This window comes from Lissotriton helveticus, chromosome 11, assembly GCF_964261635.1.
Source record: "Lissotriton helveticus chromosome 11, aLisHel1.1, whole genome shotgun sequence".
Taxonomy (NCBI): Eukaryota; Metazoa; Chordata; class Amphibia; order Caudata; family Salamandridae; genus Lissotriton; species Lissotriton helveticus.
In genome coordinates this window covers 439,743,876-439,761,596 of record NC_136072.1, presented here as the reverse complement: position 1 = coordinate 439,761,596, position 17,721 = coordinate 439,743,876, and the positions used below count along the sequence as shown (strand labels likewise).

General features: G+C 43.8%; 1 protein-coding gene across 7 annotated transcripts in view; it reads right to left on the bottom strand.

The window, feature by feature from the left end:
• DOCK10 (dedicator of cytokinesis 10) overlaps nt 1–17,721 on the bottom strand; it is a 1,735,912-nt gene that overhangs the window by 134,245 nt on the left and 1,583,946 nt on the right. For all 7 annotated transcript variants that reach the window (XM_078665953.1, XM_078665951.1, XM_078665949.1 and 4 more), the window contains one exon: nt 13,399–13,512. In XM_078665953.1, the coding sequence (XP_078522079.1) occupies nt 13,399–13,512 (114 nt within the window). The remainder of the gene's footprint in view (nt 1–13,398; nt 13,513–17,721) is intronic.

Sequence of the window (17,721 nt, the reverse complement as noted above, 5' to 3'; positions counted from 1 at the left end):
ATTCAAGTACAGTGCCATCAACCTGGCGGATCTTGATCAACTCAAGTACAGCTGAGTGATTGACAGTGTTGAAAGCTGCTGATAGGTCAAGCAGGATGAGTAAGCATGCTTCACCTTCGTCTAAGGTTTTAAGGATGCCATCAGATATATTGAGCATGGCCATTTCTATGCTACAGCTTGTCTAAATCCTGATTGGAAGGTATCATGGAGGGTTTTAATCTTCTATATGTTGGTTAAGTTGAAGTACACTCTTTTCCATGATTTTGGATAGGAACGGGAGGTTGGAGATAGGTCTGAGGTTGTTGAGATCATAAGGGTCAGCCTCTTGTTTTTTCAGTATGAGAGTGACTTGTCCTAGTTGGAGGGAATTGGGTATGGAGCCTGAGGCGCGGGATGAGTTGATGATTTTGTCCAGAACGGGGCAATGATGTGGTTGAGGTTTTGTATTCGCATTTATATTGAAGATTTTTTTTTGTTGTCATGAGTTTGAGGTCAGATCAATTGCCATTGTTTTTCAGTTGGGTGGGATCATGGTTGTCCTTAGTATAATTTAGGTCCATTTGGTCGTTTGTAAGCCAATTGGGGCTTGTTAGGGGGGAAGGTGGATATGTGACTTGTGTAAAGGAGTGATCGATTTTTATAACTTTATCAGGGAAGAAGCAGGCAATTTCTTCACAACGTTCATTGGTGGCTGTTATTTCATGAGGGGGTGTGAGGGAGGTTTGACTTTTAACAACGTTGAAGAGTTCCCTGGGCCTATTCTTAGCATGGCCAAGTTGGTTGTGAAAAAAACGTATTTTTTCTAAAAATGTGTTTCTTGTATGACAGCCGTGCTGTTCTAAGGTGTTCTAGGTGCACTGTCAAGAGGTTCTGTCGCCATGCCCTTTCCGCAAGTTTGAGTTGTCGTCTCTCATTGTCAAGATCGGTGTTGAACCCAGATTTTGATTTGATAGATCTCGATTGATTTAGTTCGAGTGGAACCACTTGATCAAGAACCTCTGTCATAGCTGTGTTAAAGTGTGTTGTGAAGTCATCAATGGTGTGGTTGGAAGGGTGACGCTGTAGTTAGGCACTGACCCTGGTTTCCAGTTAATTAATGGGACTCGTTTGATGTTCCTGGTCCAGTGTTTGGGTATGTCAGTTAGGGTTGGTTGGGATCTGATGCATGTATTGATGTTAAACAATATGAAGTGGTGATCAGACCAGTATATAGGTGATATTGATTTACGTGAGACCAGCTCATTTTTGGTGATAATCGCATCAAGAGTGGATCCTTTGATGTGTGTAGGTTCATTGCAGAGTTGTTTAAGATCATTTATTTCAAGAAGGTTGGTGAGTTTCTGGACTGTGTATCATCTGGGTTGTACCTCTGAATATTGAAGTCAGCCAAGAACACATCCTTCGTGTCCGTTAAGGAGAATCATGTAATTAGGTCGGTTAGCTCTTCTGCGAAGAGGGCGCGCTCACCAGGAGGTGCAAGATGGTGTGTAATATAAAGGGAGAGGAGTTTTTGATTGTAAGTTCGACTCAGAGTTAGTCAAAGGTCGAGCATTCTGCAAATTTTAAAATAGAAAGCTGTATTTCTTCTTTGTGAATTATAGTTAATAGATTTACTCAATTGGCTTGTGAAACATTTGCACTGTAACCCCTATCTCATGTGTTGTTTCAGAGGTATTTACAAAACCTGAGTGAACCTCAGTTTCTGTGTGGTTCATCAAGTTGTGGAGTTTTAACAACTGTTGTTAGGACATCGGAAAAAGGACCAGTCTCACTATGGCTCCCTTTGCTCTAACAAGATAAAGATACTGTGTCATTGATAGTTTGAGGGTTTACTATAGTGTACCTATTGCTAAAATGATTCTTGGGTACTTTTTCAGGGGCAGATTTACAAGGAAAGTGACTCAGTGCGTGCCGCCCCCTGAGTCGGTTTCAAAGCATAGAGTTGCAACATATTTACAACAATATGTAGCATATCTCTGCTTCCCCCTGTGCTGGCACACAAACTGCTGCCATGCGCGGACGAAGGCACTCTTGCACCATGGTGCAAGGATGCCTGTGTCGTAGGGAGATTGTTAATGTGCAGGAAGAGTTCCTTTCCTGCACTTAAACAGAAATTGCATTTTTCAACTCCTATGTGTGCTGCATTAGCCCACGTAGAACTTGCAAAATGTAATTGTTTTACTGATTGTTTATGTGCAGGAAGGGAACCCTTCTTGTACATAAACAATCACCAGAGGTGTTTTCCTCTTTGTATGTGTGCTGCAGAATGCAGCACGCATAGAAAGAGGAAAAAACTAGCAGAAATGAATACATTTCTCCTTGTTGTGTTTCCCCTACGCCTCCTCTGGGGAGGCGTAGCATTCAGCCGCTTTTCCCGATTTACAATTTCTCAAATATGGAAATGTGTCTGGTTCCATGAGTGTTGAGTGGGAACACCCACAGCAACACACATGAAACGAACCTTTCATGCAAAGTGCTGTGTGCACAGGGGCCATATATACAAGAACAGGAAAAGTCATGCAGGGTAGCTTTTTCTGTCCCTGTAAATATGGGGCACTAAATTGTGCCGCCAGTGTGTCATAAAAAGTGAAGCACTGTTGGTGCAAGGGGCTTGTAAATCTGCCCCTCAGTTTTTATAGAAAGTTACCACTCATTTGAAGTTGATGAAAAGGAAATAATGCATACAATTGAAATTGATGTAAGAACAGACAGTAATAATATGATTGTGTTCTGTTTAGTATAACAGAGTTCTTATTTGAGAACTACTACAGAGCACATAATAGAGCATTTATTTTAGCAGACACACTGTGTGATTAGGTCTTGATGATGTCTTTTGTGTGCTTTCTCTCATGCTTCTAATCCCCTTGCCCTCTTCACAGTCAGTTTCATGGACAGTCTTGGACATATTCTACACTGTCAAGGGAGAACGAGACTAGGAGGGTTCATGTCAATCCCTCAGCAACATTCAAACTGAAGGTTAGGGGAATTTAGTTTCACACACTTCATGTTGGAGAAGTTTAAATCAATTGACTTTTCGGGACTCCTCTTTGCATCCTCCCCTAGTTCCATGGGCTTTCTCATCAACTCTTTTTCTTCAAAGACCTTACCAACATAAAGGCACAAACAATTTTGTTCCGGCTTACATTATTGTACAAATTACCTCTTTCTCCAATTAACTTGCTTCTAAACCCAATGCATCTGGTCATACACACACTACTATATGTACCTTCTCTGGGAGAAGGATTATATTTCGTGGTCTCTGTGTAAGCTTGGCAGGTTATCTCATTCTGTTTGAGGAATATGGTCTCTTAGCGGTGATTAATCTGCCATAAGGGTTCATTTTATTACTTGTTGTGGTTATCTTCATTTGAAAGTGATGGTGGTATTAGTTATAGGAGAGCTTAGCAACCTTTTTTACTTTTATTGGGAGACCATGAAGACTAATTGTCTCCCTCTTGGTGGCAGCAGTCTTTACAATTCACCCGAGTGTGAAAGAGAGGAGATGGCAATCCCACTACCTAGAGTAACAACAGCATTAGGTTTGCTAGTAAAGGGGTATTATTGTGTGATTGTTTTGAAGGCCAGTGTATGTCCCTGTGAGGTGGGGCCCCCTCCTATACCGAGAACAGCCCCTGTACCGAGCCTAGAACGAGTCCCCACCCCAACACAGACCCCGTGGATTCCTTACCGGCATGACAACGAGGACGACTCCAGTGTAGGACCGCCCTCCCTAATTCAAGATTTTTCCCTCCTCTCACAGCCACGCAACCCGGATGCGCTCTGCTCTCTGGAAAGCGGGACCAATGGGCGTGACAGCCAATCAGAGCCCTTCCTACGAGAAGAACACCTGCTGAAAAAGCAAGAAGCCACGCTATTCGAGGCGATCGCGGGGAAGACACCAGAAGGAGTTGGTTCGAGAACCCGGGAGCTGCCGAAGGACGCGAAGACCGAGGACACCGGAGCTGAAGAGGACGAGGAAACCTGGACTGAGAACTGGTGGAGCCCGGAGGACGCAAAAGCCGCCACAACTCAGGAGAGTTGTGGCCACTAGCGGTATGTGGCGGGACAAGGGTCTAGGGAAGGGGTGGGTGTTACACTGTTCAGGAGGGGTGTTTATTCCAATTGCCTCCTTCCTAACCTATTCTAACACCACCCTACGTTTCCCTGCTAAACGGCCTCACTATAGTATAGTGCCTACCTCCAGCCCAGTTAAGCAGACTCATCTATCGCCTAGAAGCTTAAGTTGCTCCAACAAAGTGCACAAACCTTCTTTATTGCTTTTCTTTCACTTCCGTGGTGGGGTGACGGTAGCCCTAAATAATCCCCTTTAACAGACAGACCCTGACGCCACTCTCTTTTTGTTTGAGGTATCCAAGGGACCGGGCAGAACACCAGGAAACCCGTAATAGGTTTCCCAAGACCGGAGGACCCCTGAAACCCGTAATAGGTTTCCCAAGACCGGAGGACCCCTGAAACCCGTAATAGGTTTCCCAATACCGGAGGACCCCTGAAACCCGTAATAGGTTTCTCGAAGTCGGCAAGACAGCCAGAAGTTAAGACCGGACATCTAATAACAGGAAAAGAGCTGTTACATACCAAGACTGTCTGTACCACGACGCATCCTTTGTGTTTCTTTAACCTTCCTGAGAACTCTAAGAACCCAATAAAAGCTTCACTATTGACCATATACGGCCTCCCCGCTTCTGCTTCCGACCATCCCTCCAACAGTCCCATACTACATAGTGATATGGCTGGCTTCCTTCTTTAGGTTGGGTGTAAGTGTTGCAGTGTACTAACTTTTGATTAGACCATAAGCAAATGTTTTATCTAACAGGTTTGCAGAGAATTGCTGCAGAACAGTTACATGACCATGAGTGATAGATTAATTCCATAAAATACCTTTGAGATCTGGTCCTTCCAAAGGATGGACAAGTCCTCCACATGGTAACGGAGTGCACCCCTGGTCTGAGTGCCCCAACTGTACTGATGTCTGGGTCCCTAATGCTGATTTTTGTTGCCATAGGCAAACACGGGCCATGCGTGTGCACCATGACACGTGCCTTTCTCACAGATTGGGTCTTGTTGGACTGGGAGGAGCGCATGAAGCGCTACCCTCATATTGGCGAGCGGCTACTGCCTTCACCAAGAGTTAAATTAAGCAGCACAAGTGCAGTGGTGGCAGCATACCACGTAGTGATCATGAGTGAACACATGTTTTTCAAACTGTTTCACTGGAGTGAGGTGTACCAGCTCACTCATTTAAAGTTCCGCTGCTGGTTGCTTAACTCACCCTTTGGCCTACATCGAGTTGTTGTGAAAAGCTGCACAGCACATGATTGGTGTATTTGCACTGGGTGTATGTGTACCTAAGAAGGGTAAAGTACAGTGATAATTCACTACTGTACAGTGGGTGCAGGTTTACTGTATGTACTGGCTGTATGTGTGCCTGTGAGTGGTAACATAGATAAAGGATATAGGGCCAGATGTAGGTGGCCAATTACCGGTCGGTAACGGCCGAATTCGGCCGTTACCGACCGGTAATTGGATTTTGAGATGTAGGAGCATGCTTTACAGAATCGGTATTTTACCGAATCTGTATTTACAGATTCGGTAAAATTACCGAATCGGTAAATACAGACTCTGTAAAAATACCGAGTCTGTAAAAGCATATTTAGGTAGCACATCTTTGAGTGCCGCAGGCCTTTCAGATTCGGTATTTTAACACCCAATCCAATTGGGTGTTAAAATACCGAATTCAGGTGTGCATGCACATGTGTGCATGCACACCTAGCCATGTGACAGACAGACATGCCCTTAGGGCATGTCTGTGTGCCACATGGCGCACATGCCTATTTTTGGGGTGCCAGAGGGTGTCAAAGTGACACCCCCTGCACCCTTGCTTAAATCGGTATTTACCGATTCTGTAATTACAGAATCGGTATTGCCCATTGATTCCTATGGGCTTCACAGCCCATAGGAATCAATAGGAAATACCGATTCTGTATTTCCAGATTCGGTAAATACCGAATCTTAAAAATTCGGTATTTACACATCTGGAAATACCTACATCTCCCCCCTTCATATTTACCACTTCTTAAATACCGAATCGGTAAAATTCGGTATTTAAGAAGTGGTAAATAAGAATTACCTACATCGGGCCCATAGTGCTGTGCAGTACGTGAATGTTAAATGTATGTGCTCTGTATATGTGTGCCTGTAAGTGGTACTATGCATGAAGGATGTACTGCTGTGCAGTGCATGCTGGTTAAATGCATGTGATGGGTATATATGTGCCTGTGAGTGGTACAATACTTGGAGGATAAAGTACTGCCCAGTGTGTGAGAGTTAAATGCATGTGCGGGGTATATCTCTGCCTGTAAATGGTACAATACATGGAGGGCCCAGCTGTCTTTTTGGGAGACCCAGGGCAGCATGATGACACATGGTGAGAGGAGGTACAGCAATCCCCCCAGACAGAATTGTGTATTGATACATTCCTGTAAGCTAGATGGTATACACTAGAGAGGGAGAGCCAGACTTCCCCCCATACACTTCAAAGGGTGCTCTTTGATTCAGAGACAGGTCTCAAGGAAGGGGCTGGCCACTTCTGCTGTGACAGACTGCTCTCAAGATCAAGACAGGGCAGACCCCCAACATAAACATCAAAGATGCAGACTATAAATAACACATTTGATGTCTGAAAATGGACTACAAGAAGGAATCCTTGAAACACCAAAAGTTGTCAGGGTTCAACAGTCGACTGCCAAGCAGCCAGCAAAGCTATGTGAGGAAAAGAAGCTCTGTAAGACTGTGACTAGGACTGTGTGCCAAGGCTTGCTCGTCTCCCTTCTGGTGGAGGGGACATCACCCAGACAATCCAAAACCACCTACCCTGAAGCCAGGAGCACCTGTGCCTGTCTGCTTGCCAAGACCGGTGTGCCCTGTGAGAAATAGGAGAGTGTTGGAGGGAGCGAGTGCCAATGTGGAATCCAGTTGAGTGGACTTGCTTTCAAAGGTGTGGGAGAAGAGATGCTGCACTGATTGAATCGCGGCCCATGTGCAGGACAATGCTGGGGACCCCAGAATGCCAGAGGAGCGCCGCTGTGCAGTGAGCCATGGTTATCGCTGTGTGGCGAGGCGTCACCAACCCCGTATGCCAGGGTGGGCTACCTCGACGTGAACTCTAATCTACACTGTGCCGATTTGGCTGGAGCCTGTGTACAGTGAAGAGCCTGCAGCCATGTTTGCCAGGATGAGGTGCAGTGCAGGCATCTGCTGTGCCAATAGGGTCCATGTACTGCAGGGCTGCAGTGACCATGTATGCCAGAAGTGGTTCACCAAGACTAACAAGAAATGTGTCCTGCTCAAGAGCGTAGTTGGAGGAGTGAGGTCATCACTGGAACCCCCAAGACAAGGGATCTGCACCGGAACTTCTCAGCATCTTTCCCCCACCTTGGAAGAGACCAAATGACTTACTCTGCAAGGAGGAGCCATGTGGAACCTGCGGTTGCTGCAGGAGCACAAACCGCGTGTGAGGAGCTTGGCGGCCGCCGAGTGCAGCACTCCTGGGCCACGTGCAATGAACTCACCTGAATCAGCACTGGGGAGGGGACGCACTTAAGGAACTCCAGTACCTCCCATTCTGCAGATGCAGGTAAGACTGATTTTCACTGGAACACTTTTGACACAGCGTCAGAGTGAACTCTAGAGACTCAAACTCACAGTAGGGCTTACCCTGGATGCTACTAATAGTGAATGAGGAATAACCAACTATCGCTAGAATCGAGGAGGGAGTGGGACAGGGAACAACCTAAAAAATTAGAGCCTTAACCTCAAGAGGACTATGTAGTTGTTTATGAATATTGTATTTTTCCTTTGTGTTAGTAGTGATAGAAATAAAATACTTCTCTTTTTTCATAAAAGTGAGTATTTGGTTGAACTATGTTTTATTGCTGCCGGCTCCACTCCTCCTCAATGGGGCCTAGGACCACTTGGACCGCGCTAACCTAGAGATTCAAGCACTAAAGGGGTTTTTGGCCCAGTTGCTCAGAATGCATAGTGGGTTGGGCTTCTGGACATTAGCCCCACAGTTGGGCCAGTAACCTCTGCATGCCTTGTGACCCTCTGAATGGGGTTCTGACAACATACATGTTGACAGTATTGGATAGTAGCCAAATGGACCACAGACAATGTTCATGCAATTATCCTATCAACAGTTAAAGTGCAAGGGGTTGTTTTGGATTTTCTTGTTCTTTCCCTGGATATGGTAAATATTTCCCTGGAGAATTGTTAATCACTCGGCCTCAAGTAGACAAGGTGCCATTTCAAGTAAAATGGGTCTCGTTTGGCTTAGCGGTAGTTAATGGTGGCAAATTATTGTCAATTATTGTTGATGTGAGTTGTGGAAGTATTTAAAAGAGATAATGAAATAGTAGAGTGCCTAAAATGAAGGGCCTCAATTGTCCATTGTAAACAGTGCTCTTCTTCAGTTGAACCATTGTGTTAAGCTCTACAGTTAATATAATCTTTTGCAACATAAGGTGCACATCACATACCACATCACACAAGGTGCTATGAGTAAACCATCTGCCTGCACCATAGGCCGCAGTGATCACAGGACTTCAAACAAGCTTACTATTATGAGCGAGATTGTCTGAAGAACACACTTTTAAACATCGGGCATGCTGCTCATTTCAGAGTTGAGGCCCTCTGGACCACAAATCCTCTGTCTACTCAAAACAGGAATGTAGGATATCCAGCAGCCCATTCCTGTTTAATCTGTAAAGATGAGCATACTTTTACAGGTGGATTTTGCTTATCAGTAAAAAGGCTTCTGTTTAGACACACTTAAAGTGCAACTTGGACTCTAGAGAGTGTGACAGTGGATCACATTTCATCCTTTCCAAAATCCCCATGGAGATTTTAATTCTTGTTGGCAAGGGCAATTCCAAATAAAGTGATATTGTACTGTAAAATTTACAATAATCAAAATTCTTGCTACCACTCTGCACTTTTCCGCTGGGAAAAGGGACGCCACTTAATTTGTAATTTAAATTTATAAAGCGCATTATCATCCAGAGGTCTCTAAGTGCTGCAGAGGCACACCAGGACTCAATGGATTGGTTAGGCTGGCTTAAATTGGGCCCCAGCTTCTGAGAAAAGCACCGTCTTCAGATTTTTCCTAAAGAGGAGGAGGTTCACTTCCTTGCGTAAGTTAACCGGGAGACTGTTCCACACCCGGGGAATCAATGTGGAAAAGGCTCTCCTGGAGGACAACTTAAAGCGGGGGCAGACTAGTAGACATGCCTCTGCTGACCTAAGCATTCTACTGGGGATATAGGGGTACATTACCAACAACTAGCGATATTTATCGTTAAGTGCGCTTAGCGACTTTTTTTTATCGCTGCCTATCGCTGGATATTTTAGCGGAGAAAACATGCTATTAGCAAAGTTTTTCTCCATTGCACTAAAATATCCAACAATAGTGGCGTAATGCGAGAATATCGCTGAGAATACAGCGATATTCTCACATTAGCGACGAAATGCTCTTAGCCATGTTATCCACCTCCCATTGGATAACATGGCTAAGAACTGGACAGAGCAGGCGTTAGTTTTTGGCGATAGCGGGAATATTTCCATCGCTACGCCAGCCTTGTTAATAGGCGATAGCGACGTTATCGACTGCTTTCAGTCACTAACGGGTTGGGTACGCCCACTTTGCATGTCATTAGCGATAAATATCGCTGACATGCAAAGCGGGCCCCAAACCGCTCGCTATCGCCTTCAAGCTGTCGCTAACTGCTGTTAGTGACAGCTTGATAATAGGGCGATCGAATTTTCGCCGCATAGGGGCCGAAAACGGTTGCTAAACCGGCGAAAATTGCATATCGCCCCCCTTGATAATATGCCCCATAGTTGGATAGGCTGTTCTTGATGTAACTTGGAGCTAGGCCGTACAAGGATTTATGTGTAAATAAGCTGGTCAGGTTGTAGAAACGCCCCTGCACAACACTCCAATCTTGGGTTTTGGGCTCAAGCCATCATTCCACAAAACGTCTGATTATTTTGCTTTGCTTCTACTGGTGATTTTGATTTCCTAAAAATATAGTGAAAAGGAGTGGCGTAAAAGAGCATTTTCAAAACATTTTGTGGTTTCAACAGAAGGACCGTTGTCTTAGATTTAGTTTTAACCTTCTAGGGTACATCCATTTTGCCAAAGAATGAAGTATCTCTGCTACTGAGATGAACCTAGTTCATGGGCCTGTGACACAGAGATGAAGTGGAACTCAATTATAGGCCTTAGAATCTGGGTTACAGGTAGATGGGTGTTGTAAAATATGGTAAACGACAAGATATTTCTGAGAAAAACTCATCCCAGTATTAGCACAAATGAAGACAAAATGTCTTCCAGTCTCACCCAGTGTTATTGGTCCATGGGAGATACTGAAACCACCTTCAACGGGTGCAGGTATATGAAATGAAATGAAATACCAGTATTTGTAAAGCGCACAGCTACCTCCAAAGAGGTGTTCCGGCGCTGGGGGCTCTCGGGAAGATTAAGCAAGCTATTGCCCAGAGTCACATGGTGCTGGGCTAACCTGGCGCCGGGGATCGAACTGTGAACCCGTTGTCCGGAGTCAGGCACCCTGGCCGCTGCGCCAGTAAAGGTCTAGCAGTGCAGCATAAGGGATTAGGTCCAAGTTCACCATTGAATAAGGATGAAGAAATACCTCACAACTGTAATCACCACAAATGTTATTATGACAAGCAGTGCAGGGTCTGAACCATGCTGTGTAGGAACAGAGCTTGCTTGGTGTCATGCATCCGCTGTTTATCAAAAAGTACCTAGAGTGGGAGAGCCCGTCTGTTTCGAGGATTATAGACGGACAGGGCACACCTGCAATAGTTTAATAATTCTTAAACATTTTGGATTCTAATGTGTGGAATTTAAAGAGTAGGCAAAGACACTGATTTTAGCTTCAGTAGGACTTGTCCAGTCTTTGCAAACAGATTTAACACTTTGGTCATTACTGGTGCAAAGACCATATAAAATTTCCTTACCACAATTTTAGTGAGTGGGTCATAATTTTTACAGGGAGTCTATAGGATTTTGAGGAGATGCACAGCATTTAGCAATTTACACAGACAAACAAAATGGATCATTTGCATTCCCAAGATATCCAAATCACTGCATTCCTCTTGGCAAGCCAACTTTTTGTACTTTTACAAAAGATGATACATTTTCAAAGAAAGTAAAACTATTAACAAATTTCCTCTGATGCTATCACCTGCAGAAAATACATAGAAGGGAGAGAAAAAAATTCTCTTGACTGATTTATAGCTGAATGTATCTTAGGGCCTGATTATGAGTATAGTTGGTATTTATTGCACATGATCAATAGTGACCACCTATTACGAGTTGTTGGGGAATACATTGCAGATTGGTGTTTAACACAATAAAATCCACATATTATGGTTAATACCTTATGGTTCCCCCCATTAAATTTCACCAGGTTTGACCTACCGAAATTGAATGGAAGTTGAGTTGAGTTATACAGGGGTTTACGCACGGGTCAGAATTAACTGCCCAACTCATAATCAGGCCCTGTGTGATTTCACTCTCTCTTTGAAAAATGTACAATTGGGCACTTTGGGATACCTGGCACTTCATGTTAGTGTTAACTGTGACTTGTTAGCCTATAACTTTGCCTAGGGTCACTCTTCACTCGAACAGTCGATCTGAGGGAGTGAAAGAGGAAGCAGTGTGAATGGGCTCAATTGTCCAATACCCAGGGAGCTGCCACTGTTATCCTAATCTACTGCTGCTAACTCAATATATCACAGAGCCCAAGATCAGCTATTTCCGTTGTTTGTGAGGTGTTGTTCTCATATGCCCTCAGTTTCAGGATTAGTGGAAGATCACATGCAGACATGTTTGACCACCACTTAGTTCTGTGCACCAAAGATATCCTTAAAGTTGTCTTTTTAAGCTCTGGTTTAACTGTTTAGGCCTCAAAACAAGTTGCACGGTTCTAGTGAAGTGGAAACCTCTCACTCATAAATACTGATACGCGCTGGTAGCCTATGGTAGAACGTGTAATTATGATTTGAACCCCAGGAAATGTATTTACCGGCTGGGATTTCACAATGAATGCTCTACTCCTAGGGTTTAACACAGATATTTGCAACCTGATCTGAACCCATGGTAAATGTCCGAAGGGTTATATGCGGAGCACGGAAGGGTAGTGTGGTTTGGGGTGTATCACTTGGTAGGGGGCTTATTTCATCCTTCTCCTGTACCCTTATACATGGTCCAACAGGGGCCTGAGAGTCGAGCCAGACTGCACTGCATCCCATTCACTAACATGATCTTACTGGCTGGAATTCCGCTGGTAAAATCAAGTCCAGTGTTCCTGTACCCATGAGATTTAGATGTGTGAAGCAGAATTTCACAGGCCAGACAACAGTGTTCAGTGGTAAAACAGTTGCCTGTTGGACTACAGTTTGCAAATTACATGCTAGAGAGCAACTTTTTATTTTAGACAAAACACAAAAATACTCATATTTTGAATCTAAGAGCTTTTCAATGTTAATCCATAGACCAGTAACCTTCTAATATAGGAATTACAATATGTTTGTTTAGGTCCACTATGGTGTCCATTGCAGACTAAAGCAGTGGGGCTTCAGCTTTACAAGACAACCCCTAAGCAGCCCATGGTGTGCACAATCTGCAGGTGCTGCATAGGGCAGGCATGTTTTGTGCACCATGTAGTTTGAAGCAAAAAAGGAGACTGGCCACAAATTAACACTGGCCGGCCACATTGGTGCACGGTCACAGCTTACAAGTGTTTCCTCGGTTTATTCAAGAGTAGCTTATGCTATGCATTTTACAATGGTAAGGAAACACCTTGACTGGGATGTCCTATCTATGCTTGGATCTGGAAAACTCCACTTGTGTATGAGGGCACCATGCAGTTCAATGCCACCAGTCTTGGGCCTTCCAAAAATGTCGGACTTCTGACTTGGGTCCTTATTTAGAGTTTGGCATACATTATACAATGTCAAAACGTGATTGGCTGTCCCATCAGCTTTATTTGCCAATGCCTACAATGCCCTTGTAATATGGCGGACTGGATATCCACCCGAATTTTGACGGAGTACCCTGTCAGCCAAACTCTAAATAAGTTTACTAGCAGCATCGTTTAAAATCAAGTGACCCATCGAGGTGGCTGTTGATTCAGCAGCTTACCATCACCACAGCTGACATTACATCGACCATGTATTCATCTTAAGTAATTGCATTTTTGAGGAAATTCGGAGCCAACAGCCCTATTCAATCATCAAAGCTTTCAATGTACTGTAACACTGTAACATTTGCCGTTGTTTCTTATTCTTTACCTGTCCGTAGAAGGCCACTCTGTAGTACCGTCCAAATAAACGTTTTTCAGAATTCACAACTTCAGCAACTTTTGAATACGACCGATGTATGTCATAGTAAAGTTCAGACAATCTCTGGGAACAAAAAGACAGAGGAAGGGACTTTGTGAAATTTTTCATACCTCACAGACTGGCTTTTTAATTGGCTGGGAAGCTGAAAATGTGTAGTCTTTAATAAACATTTCGGTTAAAATATGCATTTAAACAAACATATATCTTCTCAGTACTGTCAGTCGTTTATATTTTCTCAAAATGTCTAGTGAGTTACAACTAATTATATTTATTACACAAAATAGGAAAAAGCAGTCTAGCTCCAGAAATCTTAACCCATTGGCTGCGCTGAACGTTCCGCGCCAGTGCGGAACGTTTTAAGAAACGGATGTGTGCAGCACTACCGAGGTAGTGCTCGCGACGGCTGTTGGCCGACAGCAGCAGCCAACGGGTTAAAAATGCTAATCTCACTCTCACTAGATAGGGGGGACAATAATAATTTAGAAGCAAACGAGCGTTTGCACACGAATCAGGATTAAAAGCTGAGTGCAAATATAGACTTGCTTGGCTATAATCATGCAACAAAACCTGGCGAAATTTGTGCAGGAAAAAATCCTAATATGCCAAAATGTACCACTCATAAACGGGGAAAGCATGCACTAACACTCTGTTATCACCCACTGTGACCTGCAGAACTCAAAATATGCAGAGAATAACCCCACCAGGGAAAGATCTCTCCTCGTGATATTAGCATTTCCTTGGTCAGGGTTGACACAGTGAGTATTCACACCTTGTAGTGAGGGCCTTTGTGGAACCAGTAGATGGGAATCCATCTTTCAGTATCACTGATGGAAATATGTATTTCCATCCATAGAAAAGTCAATCTTTCACATTGAAAGGAAATTAAAGGATTGGAAATATCTTGCAAATTATGAAGAAGTGGGATAAACATGTGAACCTAGACAAAAAAGTTATGAACTGCAACTCACAGTTTAAATCATGGGGGCATAATTCAGTCTGAATGACAAAACTGCAAATAATATGGTCTAGGAGCAGGGATTAAAAGTTTAGATGGAGATAAACAGAATGAATACATTAATGAAATATTAATTTATAAAGTGCAATAATAATCCCCAAAGGGGCATCTGGGCGCTAGATCCGCAAAACTACAAGTACCATTCAAGCCTCATTTGAGGAATCAATCAAATTAGGACTCGGAGAACACCAGGTCTTAAAAAGCTTTCCATAGGAAGTAATGTTTTCATCTTGTCTCAAAATAGAGGAAGCTGATTACAGGCCTTCGTGCCTAGAAAAGAAGCAGATCTACCTTCTTTGATCTTCTGCCTAAAATTGGGGATCCGTAAAAGTTTGGTGTTGGCAGATTTTATGAGCTCTGTAAGGGACATATGGACTGAAATGGTCTCAGAGAAATTTCGGAATAGTTTGATGGAGCACTCTAATGACTATGGTGAGTGATTTTAACAAAATCCGCTTCTCCACCGGGAACCAGTGGAGTTCCCTTAGGCAGAGTGAATTGGAACTCCTACTAGGAAGTTTAAATACATGTCGGACTGCAGCATTTTGTTCTGCTTGAAGTTTCTTGATCAAATGTTTAGAGATTCCTAGGTAGAGACTATTACAATAATCAACACAGGAGGTGATCAATGCGTGAGATACAGTCTCTCTCACCATCAGTGGAAGAATCTCAATTTTTTTAAAATGTATTCATAGAAAAGCAGGCTCCGAGGCAACAGCAACTTGTAAGATAAGTCATTACCAAATTTAACCTCCAAATTCCTGGCAACATCATTGGGAGAAAGGGGTTTTCTAAGTCCATCAGGCCACCAATACGAGGCAGAACACTGATTATTATTTTAAAAACGGATGATTTCCGTTTTCTTTGGATTGCACTTCAAATGATTACAGTTCATTCATTTGGGAGAGACAGTTTTTAAAGTTTAGTTCAGAGCTAGAGGAGTTCCTGTTTCAGGACAGGATCAATTGGATGTCATCAGCATATGAAAAAGTGGACATACCAAATCATTGAGAAAGAACAATCTATGGAAACATGTAAACCTTGAACAGGGTGGGACTCAGGGAAGAACCCTGAGGGACCCCATATGTTAGTGCATTTTTCTCTTAACCTGAAAGGGCCCATTGTCACCACTTGTTTCCTGTCCTTTAAAAAAGATTGAAACTATGCCCAAGGAGAGCTCCGGATCCCGATGTCGGCGAGGCTCTGTAGTAGAGAATCGTGGGATACAGAGTTGAATGCTGCCGATAAATTGAGATAAATTAGGACAGAGTTATTTCCATTGTCAAGCATAAACGTAATAGATTACGAGACTTCAGGAAGGGCAGGTCCAGTAGAATACCATAGACTAAAACCAAATTGGAGGCAGGGCTGGACTGAGAACAGAAACCGGCCCTGGCAAACTGCTCAGCTGCCTCCCCCCCCCCCGGGGTCAGGGGGAGTGCAGCTGAGCAATTTGCGACGGCCAGTTTCGGGTGATTTTGTTACCGGCGGCCAACATTGCCGACCCCCGGTTACAAAAACGCCCCCCCCCAGGCACCCAAAACCGGCCCCCACCCAAGCGGCCTGCCGGGGAAACGCCCGGTGCCCGCTATGGCCAGTCCGGCCCTGATTGGAGGGGGTTTAAAAGCTTAAACGTTTCCAGGTAGATCATGAGTTGAGATTTAACTAACTTTTCTGGCATTTTGGCTGGGACAGGAAGCAGGGAGATTGGTTTGGAAGGAAATGTGTAAAACTCTCAAAATGTGCTTGTAATATTAAAAATGAAGGACTGGTGAAATGAGGTTGGAAAAGTTGATTTACAGGTACAACCAGAAGAAGCATAAAGTGAAGGCAGTAAGGGTAGTGCTTTAAAAGTGGAGTGTGGGATGCTCACAATTATGCATTGTAGCATTGCTCATTTTCCTCCATTTAATACCGGAACTGCTACTTGAACAAGGAGAGAATCTGTATTCATACAGTCTGAGCAGGACACTTTCTGGCAGCATTTCCCACCCAAGGTACGTGGTTTTCTTCACTCTCACTTTGCCCCTGTGATGGCTCAACATACCAAAGCACCGGCACTTGTTTAATATGTTTTGAGCATTTTATACTCGGCCATTACTATTAGCGGAGGAAATCGGGAATCATGAGACAGCTCTGGCTTATTTATTATCCCTAGAGAACACTGATATTAGATTTAAACTATGTTTTAACTGTCCTTAGGATACGTAGCAAATACTAAACATGCATCATGTTTATTTTCTTTTTATTGAAAGTAATATGTATTTAATTATGAGTTCTATGTTGAAATTGAAGTAATTGAACTAGTTTGTGCACACCTTTTATGATGATGATATAGTCTGAGCTTTAGTGATGTTGGGGGGGGGGGGTGTTGCTCCTGATGCACCACTCTGACAACTGTGCGCCAAAGCACTTAACTTGTTTTTTTGTAAAATACTGGCATAGTATTTATAATTGCTGAAATACTTTTTGCATGAATGGCATGATAATGCTCACCTTTGATCACTGACGTAATGCCTGACATATTGCATGCATCATTGGCACAATTATTTCCAACCAAGGTGTAATGCTGTCTCAAATACAATTATAATAACTGCAGGTATACTGAGTCCTCCCATTGTATGATGGAGCCCACCAATGGGCAAAAGTTGGTCCTGGCATAATAGTTGTAATTCCTAGCTGTAGGAAAATGCCCTTTCTGCATGATAGCCCCCTAACTATTTGCCAGATCCCTAATGTAATTTGACTAACTGTGCACTGGGTCCCTGCCAATCAGATTCCTGGGGCCTATGTTCTTTCCCTAACTTGTACCATTGTTTCCCCAACTGGCGCACCCATGGCCTACTTGTGAGTCCCTTGTAAAGGGTACCAATGGCACCAAGGGCATGGTAGCCAGGGAAAGGTCTCTGTGGGCTGCAGCACATGTTATGCCACCCTTAGAGACCTCTCTCACCACAAACATGCACCACTGCCATTGCAGCCTGCATGTTGTGGTGCAGCTACAAGTGAAGATCAGCATGGCACATATCCCTGTGTGCCATGCCTGCCCAGCACTGCATGGGGGCTAGGTGTGTCACCCTTAAGGCAGGGTGCACTGTACCTCATGTGATGACATATCTGCATGAGCAGACAGGTTGCTATAATATCTAAGGCAATTCTTAGATATTATAAGTACCCAGTAAAGTCATCCTGAGTATATGGTCTAGAAACTGGTCATTACGAGTTTCCTAGCACCAGAATGGCTTTACTGAATCCTG